At 44.2% G+C, this 14272-nt stretch overlaps 1 protein-coding gene across 1 annotated transcript in view; it reads right to left on the bottom strand.

Annotated features, from left to right (window-relative positions):
• Positions 1-432: 432 nt before the first annotated feature.
• The window catches only part of SPG11 (SPG11 vesicle trafficking associated, spatacsin), an 88617-nt gene continuing 74777 nt past the window's right edge, over positions 433-14272 (bottom strand). Inside the window, exons 31-40 of the mRNA XM_047861402.1 lie at positions 8580-8719; positions 7490-7688; positions 6951-7088; positions 5908-6041; positions 5093-5200; positions 3407-3575; positions 2882-2970; positions 2524-2679; positions 1689-1840; positions 433-1054 (exon numbers count right to left, since the gene is read on the bottom strand). Coding sequence (XP_047717358.1) covers positions 874-1054; positions 1689-1840; positions 2524-2679; positions 2882-2970; positions 3407-3575; positions 5093-5200; positions 5908-6041; positions 6951-7088; positions 7490-7688; positions 8580-8719 — 1466 coding nt within the window. The 3' untranslated portion in view covers positions 433-873. The remainder of the gene's footprint in view (positions 1055-1688; positions 1841-2523; positions 2680-2881; positions 2971-3406; positions 3576-5092; positions 5201-5907; positions 6042-6950; positions 7089-7489; positions 7689-8579; positions 8720-14272) is intronic.

Raw genomic sequence — 14272 nt, 5'->3', positions numbered from 1 at the left:
GGCTGCCTTCCTCTCCTTATTTATTTGGGCAAATTATTTGCTTGTTTAGATAGTAAGGCCTAACTCAGTACGGAGAAGAGCTTATTTATTTGGAGTAATTGAGCTTATTACTCAGGTTACGGCTGTAAAAGCATAGATTGGGTGATCCTCTTTATTATATATTTTAAGCAATTTAACCAAATTTGTGGTTGGAGTCTTTTTGAAACTGTCAGAGAATCAAAAGTAGGGACAACAAAACATGTTTTAAGTTTCTCTTAAATAGGAAATAGGAACCTCAATCAAAGCTCTGTAGACTACTAAGTGTAAGAACCGTCTAAATGATTGGAGGAATTAACAGAAAGCAATGACTACACAGCAATAATTACAGTAAATAAAGATTGTTTTAGGGCAGACAAGGGCTAAGATTTCCTTGGTAGTAATGATGACATACAATGAATTTAAAATCTATTTTATTATAGAGATCAGTTTCTAACAAATGGAAATGTATCATCTGTTCCTTAACTGTGTAAATAATATTAAATTCCTTTGAAACTGGAATCTGCAGGCACAGATATTCTTTAATCAGTATTGCATATCTAAATAGAAGCCATCTTCAGGAAGATGGAGCTTTTGATCTTTATACCAATACTATACTATCTGAAGTGGTATAGATGAACAATCACTTTTAAGTAAGAATTTCCTCGTGAAAATTCTCTCATTTACCCACTATTCACAGAGGACTGGTTATGGTCAGTCCTGGGGTTTTACAGCTTGACAACACATACCCCTACCGCATTATTCTGAACAAACATCTGTCAGTACCTCACTTCAGTACGAGAAAACAGGCATCTATGACATCTCGGCAGTAACCACCCTCCTATCATCTGCATCCACCTAACCTGCTAGCATGTCCTTTAGACAGCAGCCAGTTTGAGGGTCCTTCAGAAGCATATTTACAATGTCATAAAATTTGTGTTCATATGCAAGTTTGTAATACAAGTAGACATCTTCACAATAAGTGAGTAACTTCTTCAGGTTTTTCACAGCTGTGTCAGTAGGCTGATGCTGTTTGTATCTAGAAAAGAAATAGAAGAATGTACAGGTTAAGATACTATATCTTGAGCGAGAGCTGTCTACTCTGACACAGCTACTTACATAGGAGACGATGCTGGAATCTGAGAAATTCTATCTATGGTATTAGGGGTCCTGGATAAACATGAAATTATTTCATTAAAAATGTTATCTTAATGCTCACTTTAATTGCAGTAAGTTCAGTACTCCAAAGGAGGCCTCTGAGGTTTAGAGTGTTTGGCACCTTGGGCAAGCTGAACAGCTGTCCTCCCATTTTAAATTCAGCGTGCTGTAAGTAAACTGTTCTCATTCATCTATTTGCATACGTTTGTTAAAAAAACATCCAGAAGCAAGAGATCTTTTAAGTTGATTTATTTTGAGGGGAAGAGAGAATCACACGCAGGCTCTGCGCTGTCAGTGCAGAGTCTGATGCAGGGCTCTACCTCACGAACTGCGAGATCATGACCTGAGCCGAAACCAAAAAGTTCTGATGCTCAACCGGCTGAGCCACCCAGGTGCCCCTGGGGATTCTTGACATCTGTTTGCCATCTCAGAGAGGCAGCTACAGACATGTTCTATTTAGCCATAGAATTCTTAACCCATGCCTTATCTCAAAGCAGAGTCATTTTAATACTTACTTTTTTGAAATCTCTTCAAATACACTAGATCTTAATAACCTTTGCTGCTTAAATTCTTCCAAGTAATTAAAGTCTCCTTTAACAATCACTTGTTGGTATAGAATTTCAGCCCAATCAGGAACAAAGTCATAGGCCTCAGCCACAATAGAAGCCTTATGAAAGGATGGAGGGGAAGAAGGATACCATTAGAACCCTATCTGATATAAAATTGAAGGCAAGGGGTTCTAAAAAACAACTTCCTACTGTTACATTCATGGTGAATGTAACCATCACCAACATGCAGAAAGACTATTAGCATTAGCATTGGGAAGTTTGGTGTTCGTTTGACATTTCTCTTCCCTTAAACCCCAAACATTTTCCTGTGGTATTTTTAATCTTCACAATGAGTTAGTAAAACTACTGAGAAATGGTATTTTTCCCACTAACTCAACTGTGTAAGGAACAGGGAAGGGGCTGATTCCCTGGTAACCTAAGTGCTAAAGCCAGCCTCCCAGCAGCCCTGACTCCCTATGCTAACCCAGGTGTACCATCCTAGAAACAGTGGGGCTAAGTGATACTCAGCCCATTAGCAGGAATGTTTCTCCAAAGGTTGTCTGCCTTTCTGCTGGCCTAACAGCAAGCTCCAACCTCTGTCCAAACAATATGCTAACAAATCCTGCCATGAAAAGCAATTTGGTGTATCGGACAGCTAAAAGTAAAAGCTTACAATTACCCTGATTCTGTCTCTAGTTCTGACATTCCAGGCAAGTGACTCAACCTGTGGGCCCCAGGAGAGGGGTGGCAGGAAGGGGTGCTGGCAACAAAGCTGACTTCTAGAGTTTCCTTCCTTGCTTACCTGGTAGAACCGAGGTAGAGCACTGATGCAGTCCATCAGCCTGTGGCGGCCCAGGTTGATGAGCATTGTGTTCTGGCCAGTGTTCAGAAAGTGAATCTGCAGTGTTATCAACTTGGTGAGCCGGTGACAGTGCAGGGCCTGTCGCACACAGGAGTCCTGAGAGACAAGGGTAGAGGGAGGCACAGGGGACATGTTGGCACGTCCCCTGGGAAACTTCCAGCAACTGAACTCACCCCTTCTGCCCCCCGTTGGCCCAAGGTTCCGTCTCCTTTCACTTGGAAGAGCCCAGGGAGCTCAGATAATTCCTACTGCAGACACCAAGCTCTAAGGCCGTTCTGGAATGAGACTCCACTGTTACCTTGGCATAACTCTCTGCTGCATCCAGCATCAGAGTCAGGGCTTTCAGCAGCAGCTGCTTCAGGTGGTACCCGTCCTTGAGGCGGTCCTCTGCGGGAGAGAAGGGGAAACCTGTGGGGTGTGTCTGACTCCGGAGGCTGGCTGCTCCCATCCCACTCAGTGATGGTGGGCTGGACTAGAAACATCCAGCTCACATTTGCTAGGAGGCAGGCATGTCTCACTCAGCTAAAGGCTACTGGACCAGAAGCACACACTTTGGAGCAGGGTTCATCTAGTTCTCAGAAGCATCAAGGCAGGCTCGCCCAGCCTCAGTGTACACATTGCTTCCGGATGGATGTCACCCCGGGTGCATGGGCTACAAGAGGGGCAAATGCCTTCCAAATCCCCTTCCGTCTCTTGTCTGCCCAGCTGGGGCCCCACTGAGTGGCAGTTAATAGCTGAAGTGGGTATTAATCCCCTTCTTAGTCCCAAAAACCTCTCCTGGCTGGCAGCACTGGCCTGAGGGCACTGCTGTGACCTTTCTCACCCCAGGGCTGAGACTCGATCAATTTCAGTTGGATGCAGGCAGCTGCCTCGTGGTTCTCCCCGATCTCCCGGCACATGCTGAAGCACAGAGCAATCATGTTGTGCTTCTCACTGTCTCCCGGGCGACAGCGTTTGATGTAGTCCAGCAGGGCTGTCTTCAGGGTACCGCTCTGCCCAGGGAAAAAGGGGAGTACCAAGGTCAACCAGTGACTGCGAGGGGGCATGACTGGCTGAGTCCCTTGGTTCTGAAAGTTCCTTGACAACTCCCAAGAAAAAGGAAAAGATAAGCAAAAATGAACACAAAAGTTTATGCTACCCTAAGAAAACAGGCACATCCTCTCTGCTGGTACAAATGTGAACGGTGAAACCTGTCAGAAGGGAGAACCCTCAAAAATGTGCACATGTGCATTACTCTAACAGTTCCATTTTTTAGGAATCTATCCCTTAAGAAGTAGAGAAATGTGCTGAGATGGATGTACCACAGGTATTCAATAGCAAACAACTGGAAAGAATCCAGATGTCCAGAACAAGGACTAAGAGAATACCATGTAGCCATTACAGCCAATGTTGGTTTGGGAAATATTCATGACATGCTTATTAAGTGAGAAAAGCAGGCTATTTTATATCTACACACCATGATAAAAGTTTTGCTAAAAAATACGTAACTACATATGTATATATGTTTCTGGCCACATGTGCAGAGAAAGGGCCTACACCAGACTGTTAGCAGTGGCTGTCTCCTGGTGAGGACTTTTTTCTGTGCATTGTTGTTTTCCAAGTGTCTCTATAATGAATATGCGTTACTTTTGTTATCAGGAAAAAAACTTATTAAAAGAATATTTCCGTGCACAAACCAAAAGGCCTTGGAAACAATTTTTAAAAAACCCTCTGGGGTATCCTGCAGGTGTACCTCAGCCCAGGACTTGCTCCTCTCCTCACAGTTGGACTGGTTTGTCCTGAAACTGGCCCAGCACTGGGGAGAGTTTTTCTGCTTTATCTCTTAGTCCTGATTGGCTGAGCTCAAGTTCCCAGAAGCCAAAAATGTGCCTTGGTTTTCAAATCTTCAGAGGTGAAAGAGGCTGAAGCAATCAATCAGCCAAATGAATGATTTGGGAACAGAGGCTCCGTAAGTGACATGCCTGGGGTCACATGGCACGCCGAAGACAGAGAAGTGCCCAGAGCCTAGAGGGCTGACAGGTCAGGCCTTGGCTTCCAGGCCTCCTTCCTGGTCATCACTGTAAGCTGCCCCACAGCCTTCCAAGCCCAGGCCTGGGCATTCCATTCACTTCCTAGCGGCTCTTGGCAACAGGCATTCTCATGGTCCCTTGAAAACTCTCCACTCAAAGCCATCAGACACAGCATTCTGAGCTGGCTAATCTACTTCCACATGGCTCCCAGGAAGGGTTTTTGCTTCCCCGGAGCCAGCATTTAGACAGCCGAGGCAGGTGACAGGCTGACAGGAAGTGCACAAACTTGTTTTCCTCATTATTTAACATCTATTGGGATAATTGCTACCTAGTCTGAACTCTGTAACTTAAAACTACTGGTTACGGTGTGTGTCCTAGGAAGTTCTTTAATTCTCTCCCTTTGATCCCAGGGGGCCACCCTGACTGGGATTATTCCTGAGAAGTCAGCTGTAAAGTCAACAATATATGCCGTCCTGGAGCTCAAAATACTGTACACCTACCGGATCCAACTTCTTCCTCATCAGCACTTCAAAGTAGTGCTTTTTATGCAGCAAATCAAATATGTAGGTCATCTCATTGTACCTTCCAATGCCAGTGAGCAGGCGCACCTGGAAAGGGTGAGGGCAGCTTGCATCAGTGTCAGCTAGATCGCCGCTGCTCTCATCATTTCGGTTGCTTTCAGATGCCAACCTCCAGGGAGCAGAAGGGCTAATGGCAAGGCTGCCATTCTTAGCTCCCTCCCTCCCTTCCCATGTACCCAATGGGACCTCCTCTGGAGGATTCAGAAATGCTCGCCATTGGGCCACCACTGGCTGTTGCCTCCTCAGTCGTCTATAAACCTAAGTGTTGACGTGACATGGTAGGCAGGCACGCTTCCTCTTCCCACCATGCCTTATTACAGGGCCCGGTGGCTTGCTCACCCACACGGGTCAGTTTCAAGCCTGGGGAGATTGGGGAGGCACAGGAGGTGTGAGCTGTCAGCTCATTTCAGTTCAGAGACAACACTGAACCTTGTTTTGGGGGGAAACAGAGCTGTCAGCCCTCTAGATAAATGAGGGGCAAGGGGGTAGGACAGCCCTGGAGCATGGCATAGACCCTCTTGATATCTGCTCCTTTGGGGCAGTCTCTGCTCTGATTTTGACAGTAAGCCTAACCTAGAGCAGAGGGTTGAGCTGCCCAGCCAGCTCCCAAGTAGGCAGTGGTATCCAGAGAAGCAAATGCCCTAAGACCATGTCAGCTCTGAACCGGTCCCCGGCCTATCTGTTCTCTCAAAGGTAGCCTCAGAATGGAGGCTGGGGGTTCAGGGGTGACTTACCATCAGCCCATACTCCTCACTGGGGGCCAAGTGTTTGTCTGTAAGCAGCCGGGCAGCCTGCAGGACTCGGCTGATGCCCTCCATGTGGCATGTCAGCGTGAAGCAGTGATGGGCCAGGATCAGCAGCTCCGTGGCTGGGTAGGTAAGGCAGTCAGGGTAAGAAAGGATTGTGAACCCTGGCAGCAGGGTGGAGGGGCCTATATAGACAGGAGAAGACTCTGAGATCCCTGACCTCACCAGCTTTGGAGTAAAGTGTGGCAATGGACATATAAAGCTTTAAAAATAGGCATACTTTTGAATCAGGAATTTATCTTAGGGAGATAATCATGAATGTGCATATAAATGTGCCTGTAAGGATGCTTGTCACGGTGTTGGAAACAGAAAGTTGGAAGCAATCTTATACCAAAGTAAGGTATAAAATGTTTTAATTACATGAGAAATACTGTGTAACCAGTGACAATGATATAGAAGAATATGGTCATGGAAAGATGTTAATGACAGCATGTTCATAAAGTAATTATAAACAGTATACACAGGATAATGCCATTTTTGAAAAAATGCCTATAGACTTCCATAGAGAAAGATCAGATGGACACATACTACCGAATGCCTAGAATGAACTAGATATTGTGGAAAGCGAGCAGGCTTTCAAGTCACAGGGACTGGGTTCAAGTAACACTTCTGACACGTAACAGTTACAAATCAATCAACTTCTCTCAGCTTCAGTTACCTTCTAAAATGGGGACTGTAATATCCTCATTTTAGGGGATAATGTGAGAGTAAGGTAAGGTAAATGTTATATAAATGTTATAAGGTTACCTTCTTGTGTAAATTTTACATTTTGGGCAGCATTCCCATATTTATTTTCTGAATTTTCTTCAATGACTGATGGCTCTCCACCAAGAACTTATAAACTATGCTGGAAGGGAAGGGATCCAGAACAGGAACAAGGATCCAAGTTGAGTTTTGGAAAGACTAACTTGGGGAGACTTCTTGGAGACCGGCTTGGGCCCAAACATGTAAGAAAACGGCCAAGAACTTACTGCAAGACAACTCCCCATGGGGAACGGAGGAAATCTTGTCTAATAGCTTCATGCCTACCAACGTGCGGTCTTGACACAGAGTGGTCAGCTGAAGAAATGTCTGGCTTTCCTCTGCTGGGGTGAACATCTGCTTAAGTCCTGTATAAAAAGGCGGTGAGAAAGGGGCTGCTTTTAGCCTTGAGAGTTGAGAGAAAGCTAAGAACCCCATGCCAGGCACTCTGCCCAGTAATGCGGAAGGAGCTCCCAGTGCAGCTGTCTGCTTCGCTGAGCTCAGACACGTTGGCCTAGTGGTCACCTTATAGGTCAGCAGGAGTTCATTAGCTCCGAGAAAGGCATAGCTACTCTAAGCATAATCATAAAATAATAAACAAAAAGCAACAATAACAAAATAAATGCAGTGTGTTCTCTCCTCTGACAAGTGCAGCCTGGTAGTCTCAGAGGCAGCATGCACGATGCACATGAACATGACATGCAGATTCCTTATGCTGGCAACGTGGGAATGTGGTCTGAAAGACGTGGAGGCATGTAGGGTGGAGCACCTGTTCCCTCCGATGGGGTCAGCAGCTCCCGGGTCACCTCTTCGGCCACAAGTTCAGCCACTGTGTCTGGCTCGAGGCCCTGGGTGCTGATGAAAGCCTGGGCCCGCTTGCATCGGTCGGGCCGCTGAGAGGCCAAGATCGTCCTGAGCATGGCCTCACCATCCCGAGCGGCCACATCTGCATAGGAACAGCCCAACTCCTGAGAGGAAGGCAAAGTTGGTCAAAGCTACTGTTAGGAGCCAGGAAAAAAGCTAGCAAAAGGCATCCCTTTCTGAAATCCCATGTGGACAGACTCCACTATTTTTTCTGAGGTTAAAGATCCCTCACCCTGGGCAGAAACCTTAGAAGAAGGAAGCACTGTTTTCTAGCCCTTTCTTTCTCTTCACCAATGAGCTGAATCCAAGCAAGAGAAAGAAAGGCTTGTCTTCAGAAACCATCAGGTGACTCACCTCTTGTTGAACACTGAGCTTTTCAAATGTTATGAAATGTAAGAAAGTTGAATAAAAGGCAAGAGCCTCCACTGTGCTGTTCCCACAGCAGCAGCAAAACCCTCAATCTCCAAAGAAGCTCTTCCAAAGGGCTTTAGTGCCTGCCATTATTTCTCCTGTGTTCTTCCACTTCTCAGTGTCTATTATTTTCTCCCCTCGATCAGCACAAAGCCACAAACAATTTCTGGCTGCTCTGGTTCCTGTCTTTACAGTCATCACATTCCATTTTATTTTATAACTTATTTTGGGCTCTCCTGCATATGGAGACCTCCAAACAATCCTGAAGCTAACTAAGATATTATGGCTAGAAGGGACCTTCATGATTAAGTCATTTATAGATGGAGAATCAGGAGCCCAGAAAAGTGAAATTTCTTGCCCTCGCTTCTGGTTGGCTGGGGCACAGCCAGGAAAGGCCTGGCACTTGGCCTGGAGTCCCCGGTATTCCCAGGGATGGATTTACAGGGGCCGACATCTTGACGAGCCATCTGCTCTCGTGTCATGGTTATCACGTGAAGGGCCAACTTGGCAGCATCCAAAATCTATCTCCATCTTCCTGCTTCCCTCCCTCAGCTGCCCCAGAGGCCCCACCATTGGGCACATACCTTGGCAAGTTCATACAGACACAGGACCTGCCGACAGTAGTTCTTCCCATGGAGGCATTTGCTTGTCAGAGTTTCCAGATTAGTCACCACTTCATCCCTGGGGGGCAGCATCACAAGTGACTGACTATCCAAACTTGAAGCTGGAAGCAGATACAGGTTTGAGGGGGCTTTAAGCTGGCAAGTAAAGGCCTCTCCCAAGCCCCCTATGGCACAATCTGTTTGCTCACACTTTCCTCCCGTTACACCTCCATGACTCCCCCTGGGTCTGGGACCACTTGTGACTGGGCCCACACCCCACTATTTCATTGCCTTCTTCCAGGAAATCCCGGCCAGGAGACTTCAAAGGCCTCGAGAGGCTACACAAGACTCCAAGCCACCCAATGAACACTCTAGATAATTACCAAAGATGTCTGCTGAACCCTCCTCCACACACCCTCCCAATTTCCTCTCGTACCACCTAAGTCACCAGATCTAGCTGACTGTGTCTCTAAAACATCTCCCTGGTCACTGCCTGAGGTACAGTCTTCACAACCCTGCATCTACGAGGCTGGCACCAGCCCCTGCTGCCAGCCTCCCCCTCCCCAACTCAATCTTCTATGGACTCTGAAGGATTTTTCCAAATCGGAAATGAGAAAAACCAAGGGTCAACCGGATAGAGGCCTGAAGCGCATGATAAAAATTAAAATCCATTCCTGACTTAAAAAAGAAAAAAATCAAAACAACCTCTCAGCCGAAAATAGAAGAAAGTGGTCTTGAATTGAGAAAGGGTTTCTATTAGGAAAAAAAGTAGAAGGGAGAATTTAGATCACAGTGTTCCTAACAGCAAAAACAAAATTGAAGAATTTAAGTATGTATCAATACAGTACTATTGGGGCGCCTGGGTGGCTCAGTCCATTGAGCAGCTGACTTCGGCTCAGGTCATGATCTTGCGGTCCGTGAGTTCAAGCCCCGTGTCGGGCTCTGTGCTGACAGCTCAGAGCCTGGAGCCTGTTTCAGATTCTGTGTCTCCCTCTCTCTGACCCTCCCCCGTTCATGCTTTGTCTCTGTCTCAAAAATAAACATTAAAAAAAAATTAAAACAAACAAAAATACAGTACTATTAAACAATAAAGTCTTAAGCAAAATTAGTGTATTCATATAGAATGCTCTGCAGCCATTAAAAAGAATGAGGTCCAGAGGTGCTGGGCGGCTCAATCAGCTAAGTGTCCAACTCTTGATTTTTGGCTCAGGTCATGATCTTGCAGTTGTGGGATTGGGCCCCGTGACAGGCTCTGCACTGACAGCTCAGAGCCTGCTTGGGTTCTCTCTCTGCCCCTCCCCTGCTTTCTAAATACACAAAAATACACCCGGTACTAAAGTGACAAAATGTTGGAATTACCATTTATTGAACAAACTATCTTTCAAAGTAGCTATCATACAAATTGTTCCAACAAGCAATTATAAGTGTTCTTGAGACAAAAAGAAAAACAGAGTCTCAAAGAAACAAGGTATAAAGGATAAAATAGAAATTCTGGAAGTGAAAAATAACTGAAAATTTAAAATCACAGAAATAAACTCAAGAGCAGCATGCAAATGCCAGAGAAAAGAGTCCGTGAAATTGAAAATGGACAGACAGAAATGATCCAATCTGAAAACAAGGAAAGAAAAATGATCCAATCTGAATTAAGACAAAAAAAAAAAAAAGAAAAAAATTGAATAAAGTACAAGAACTTGTGAGACAGTAACAAAAGTTCTATGATTTGCATCACTGGAGTCCCAAAAGGAGAGGACTATGAGGACAGTGTTGAAAAAATATCTGAAAACATAAGGTCTGAAAACTACCTACATTTGGTGAAACACATACACCTAAATGTTCAAGTAATTTCAAGTTGCATCCTGGACATTTTGAATAGTATGAGACTCTGATTCTTGTTTAAATCTTATGAAGAATGTTGGTTTTGTTTTAAGCAGGCAGTTGACCTGGTTAGGTTTTGGCTACGATATCCAACCCACGTTCTGTAGACTGTCGGTTTTTTGTTGTTTTTTTTTAAGGACCATTTTTTTAAAATGTTATTTATTTATTTTTAATGTTTATTTTTTGAGAGAGAGTGTGTGAGCAGGGGAGGGGCAGAGAGAGAGGGAAACAGAGAATCTGGAGCAGGCTTCAGGCTCCGAGCTGTCACCACAGAGCCGACGCAGGGCTTGAACCCATGAACCATGAGATCATGACCTGAGCCTAAGTTGGATGCTTAACCAACTGAGCCACCCAGGCACCCCATGTTTTTTATTTATTTTTGAGAGAGAGTGAGAGTGTGAGCAGGGGAGGGGCAGAGAGTGAGGGAGGCAGAAGATCCAAAGCAAGCTCTGCCCTGACAGCCCAATTCAGGGCTTGACCTCAGAACTTCGAGATCATGACCTGAGCCAAAGTCAGATGCTTAACTCACTGAGCCACCCAGTGGCTGTGATTTTAATATCAGTTTTCAAATCCTTTGCAGTGCCATTCAGATCTAGCCTGCATGTGTGTAACATCCTATGCTCAGTCTGCAGCCTGGGTAGTGTAGTTGTTAATTCAGTTCTCAGAGTCTTGATACGCTGATTAGGAGCAGGTCTATACACGCAAAGCCCAGGATTGAGCCCTGGAGTTCATAAACAATTTTATTGCTGGGTTTCCTGAATCTCTCTCCCAAGTATTTTCTGGTTCCCTGAGGCTTCACTTTTCAACCTTCTGGCCAACAGCTGGAATTTTAGCAGCCTCATTCTATCCTGCACTTTCCCTGACTGTGCCTGCATCCTGGGCCAGCAGACAGGATAATGCAAAAGAGAACAGGGGTTCACTGCATCGTCTTGAGACCAGGACACCTCGAATCCAAAAAATAAAGTTCCTCTCTGAGTTTTGGATCTTACCAGCTGCGGCTCCAGCCTCTACTACCACAGCCAAAGGGCTTCTTAGGAGCTGAGATTAAAGAGAAAGGGTGTTAGGAGTTCCCTTTCCTGCTCCTTGAGCCTGTTCTACAGGGCTTCTCCTGGAACACGTGTTCTGTCAGGCTTAGTGCTTAGTTTTGGGTTTCAGGCAGCATCACACTCAGGCTGGAGGTGATGGGAGGTGGGGGCAGGGAGGGGGAATCATAATTTGTGTCACTCAGTGCTGCCTGCTGTGTGCCAGGTTTTACGTTGATTTCAACAGGTAGAGCGAGCTCGTTCTGCCTTACCTACAACCACAACCCCAGGGAAGGGTTTTAAGCAGGGGATAACATGGTCTGAGTTGCTATTTACTTTTTTCTTTTTAAGGCATATTTTTAATGTGTAGTATCTTAAATGCAAAAGTATTACATGCTTAGTGTAATGAATCACAGTAGAGAAGTGCATAAAGTAACAAGTGAAAGTCATTTATCCATTCAATACCACCCCCACCAAATTTGCCAGAATAATGTCTCTTACTTGCTTGGTATGCATTATTTTCTGTGGGTGGGTTTGCACAGGTACATGGGCACATGCACACCATTTATTTTTTACAAAAATAAAGTTACGTTGTTGTACATTTTTTCCTGTCAGTACACATATATTGACCTCATTTAAAGAGAGAGAGAGAGAGAAAGCATACACACAAAAAAAATTCAAAATGGATTAAAGACCTAAATGTCAGACCTGAAACCATAAAATTCCTAGAAGAAAACATAGGCAGTAATCTCTCTGACATCAGCTGTAGAAACCTCTTTCTACATATGTCTCCTCAGGCAAGGGAAAAAAAAAGCAAAATTAAACTATTGAGACTAACACCAAAATAAAAAGCTTTTACACAGCAAAAGAAACCATCAACAAACAAAAAAAAAGCCTACTGAATGGGAGAAGATATTTGTGAATAAAATATCCCATTAGGGGGTTAATCTCCAAAGTATATAAACAACTCAACACCAAAAAACACAATCCAACTAAAAATATGTAAGACGTGAATAGACATTTTCCTAAAGACATCCAGATGGCCAACAGACACATGAAAAGATGCTCAACATCCCCCTCATCACCAGGGAAATTCAAATCAAAACCACAATGAGATATCACTTTACACCTGTCAGAATGGCTAAAATAAAAAACATAAGAAATAGCAAGTGTTGGTGAGGAAAAGGAACCCTAGTGCACTCCTGCTGGGAATGCAAGGTGATGCAGCCACTGTGGAAGACAGTATGGAGGTTCCTCAAAAAATTAAAAATAGACCTACCATATGATCTAGTATTCCACTATTGGGTATTTACCCAAAGAATACAAAAACACTAATTTGAAAAGATATACGACCCCTATGTTTATAGAAGCATTATGTATAATAACCAAGATTTAGAACCAAGCCAAGTGTCCACTCATAGATGGATGGATAAAGAAGATGAGGTATATACACACAATGGAATATTACTCAGCCATAAAAAAAGAACACACTTGGGGCGCCTGGGTGGCTCAGTTGGTTGAGTGCCCGACTTTGACTCAGGTCATGATCTCACAGTTTGTGAGTTCGAGCCTTGCCTCGGGCTCTGTGCTGACAGCTCAGAGCCTGGAGCCTGCTTTAGATTCTGCGTCTCCCTCTCTCTCTGCCCCTTCCCTGCTCATGCTCTGTCTCTCTCTGTCTCTCAAAAATGAATAAACATTAAAAAAAAAAAAAAACCACAATCTGGCCATTTGCAACAATATGGATGGATGTAGAGGGTATAATGCTAAGTGAAGTAAGTCAGTGAAAGAAATACAATTTCACTCACGTGGAATTTAAGAAACAAATAAAGAATAAAAGAGGCAAAAAAATGGACTCTTAACTATAGAGAACAGGGGAGCCTGGGTGGTTCAGTCAGTTAAGCATCCGAGTCTTGATTTCGGCTCAGGTCATGATCTCACAGTTCAGGGGTCTGAGCCCCACACTGGGTTCTGTGCTGACAGTGCAGAGCTTATTTGAGATTCTCTCTTTCTCTCTCTCTGCTCCTCCCCAACTTGCACTGTCTCTCTCCAAATAAATAAGTAAACTTAAAAACAAAGTAGAAAAAGAAAAGAACTATAGAGCAAACTGGTAGTTACCACAGGTGAGGTGGGGAGGGGGGATGGGTGAAATAGGTGAAGAGGATTAGGAGTAGATTTATTGTGATGAGCACTGAATAACGTATAGAACCACTGAATCATATTATATACCTGAAACCATGTAACACTGTATATTAATTATATTTGAATTAAAAATAAAAAGACTGAATGCTTTCTCCCTAAGATCAGTAACAAGGCAAGTACGTCCACTCTTACCATTCTTCCCCAATATCATACTGGAAGTCCTAGCCAGTGCAATAAAACAAGAAAAAGAAATAATAGTCATTCAGATTGGAGAGGAAGAAATAAAACGGTCTCTATTCACAGAGAGTTTTGTCTGTAGAAAATTCCAAGGAATCTATAAGAAATCCACTGGGATGAGCAAGTTTAGCAAGGGCACAGGATACAAGATTAACACAAAAATCAGCCTATGTCTATATACTATCAATGCATAATTAGAAGCATGATTACTGGTACAGAAAAATTTCAATGGACTAGCTCCAAGTCAGATAGATTCCCTCTAACTTTGATATACAGCTAGTTAAAAGACACAAGTGTTGCTATTTCATTGACTAGTTAATTACCTAGTTTATGGATTACCCTGAACTTATGTAACTAGTATGCCAATAGGGACCCTTTCTTTCTGGGAAAGAGTGCCAACAG

The sequence above is a fragment of the Prionailurus viverrinus genome, chromosome B3, assembly GCF_022837055.1.
Source record: "Prionailurus viverrinus isolate Anna chromosome B3, UM_Priviv_1.0, whole genome shotgun sequence".
In the NCBI taxonomy this organism is placed as follows: Eukaryota; Metazoa; Chordata; class Mammalia; order Carnivora; family Felidae; genus Prionailurus; species Prionailurus viverrinus.
Note: the sequence above shows the minus strand (reverse complement) of the source record. Positions and strands in the feature narration are given on the sequence as shown.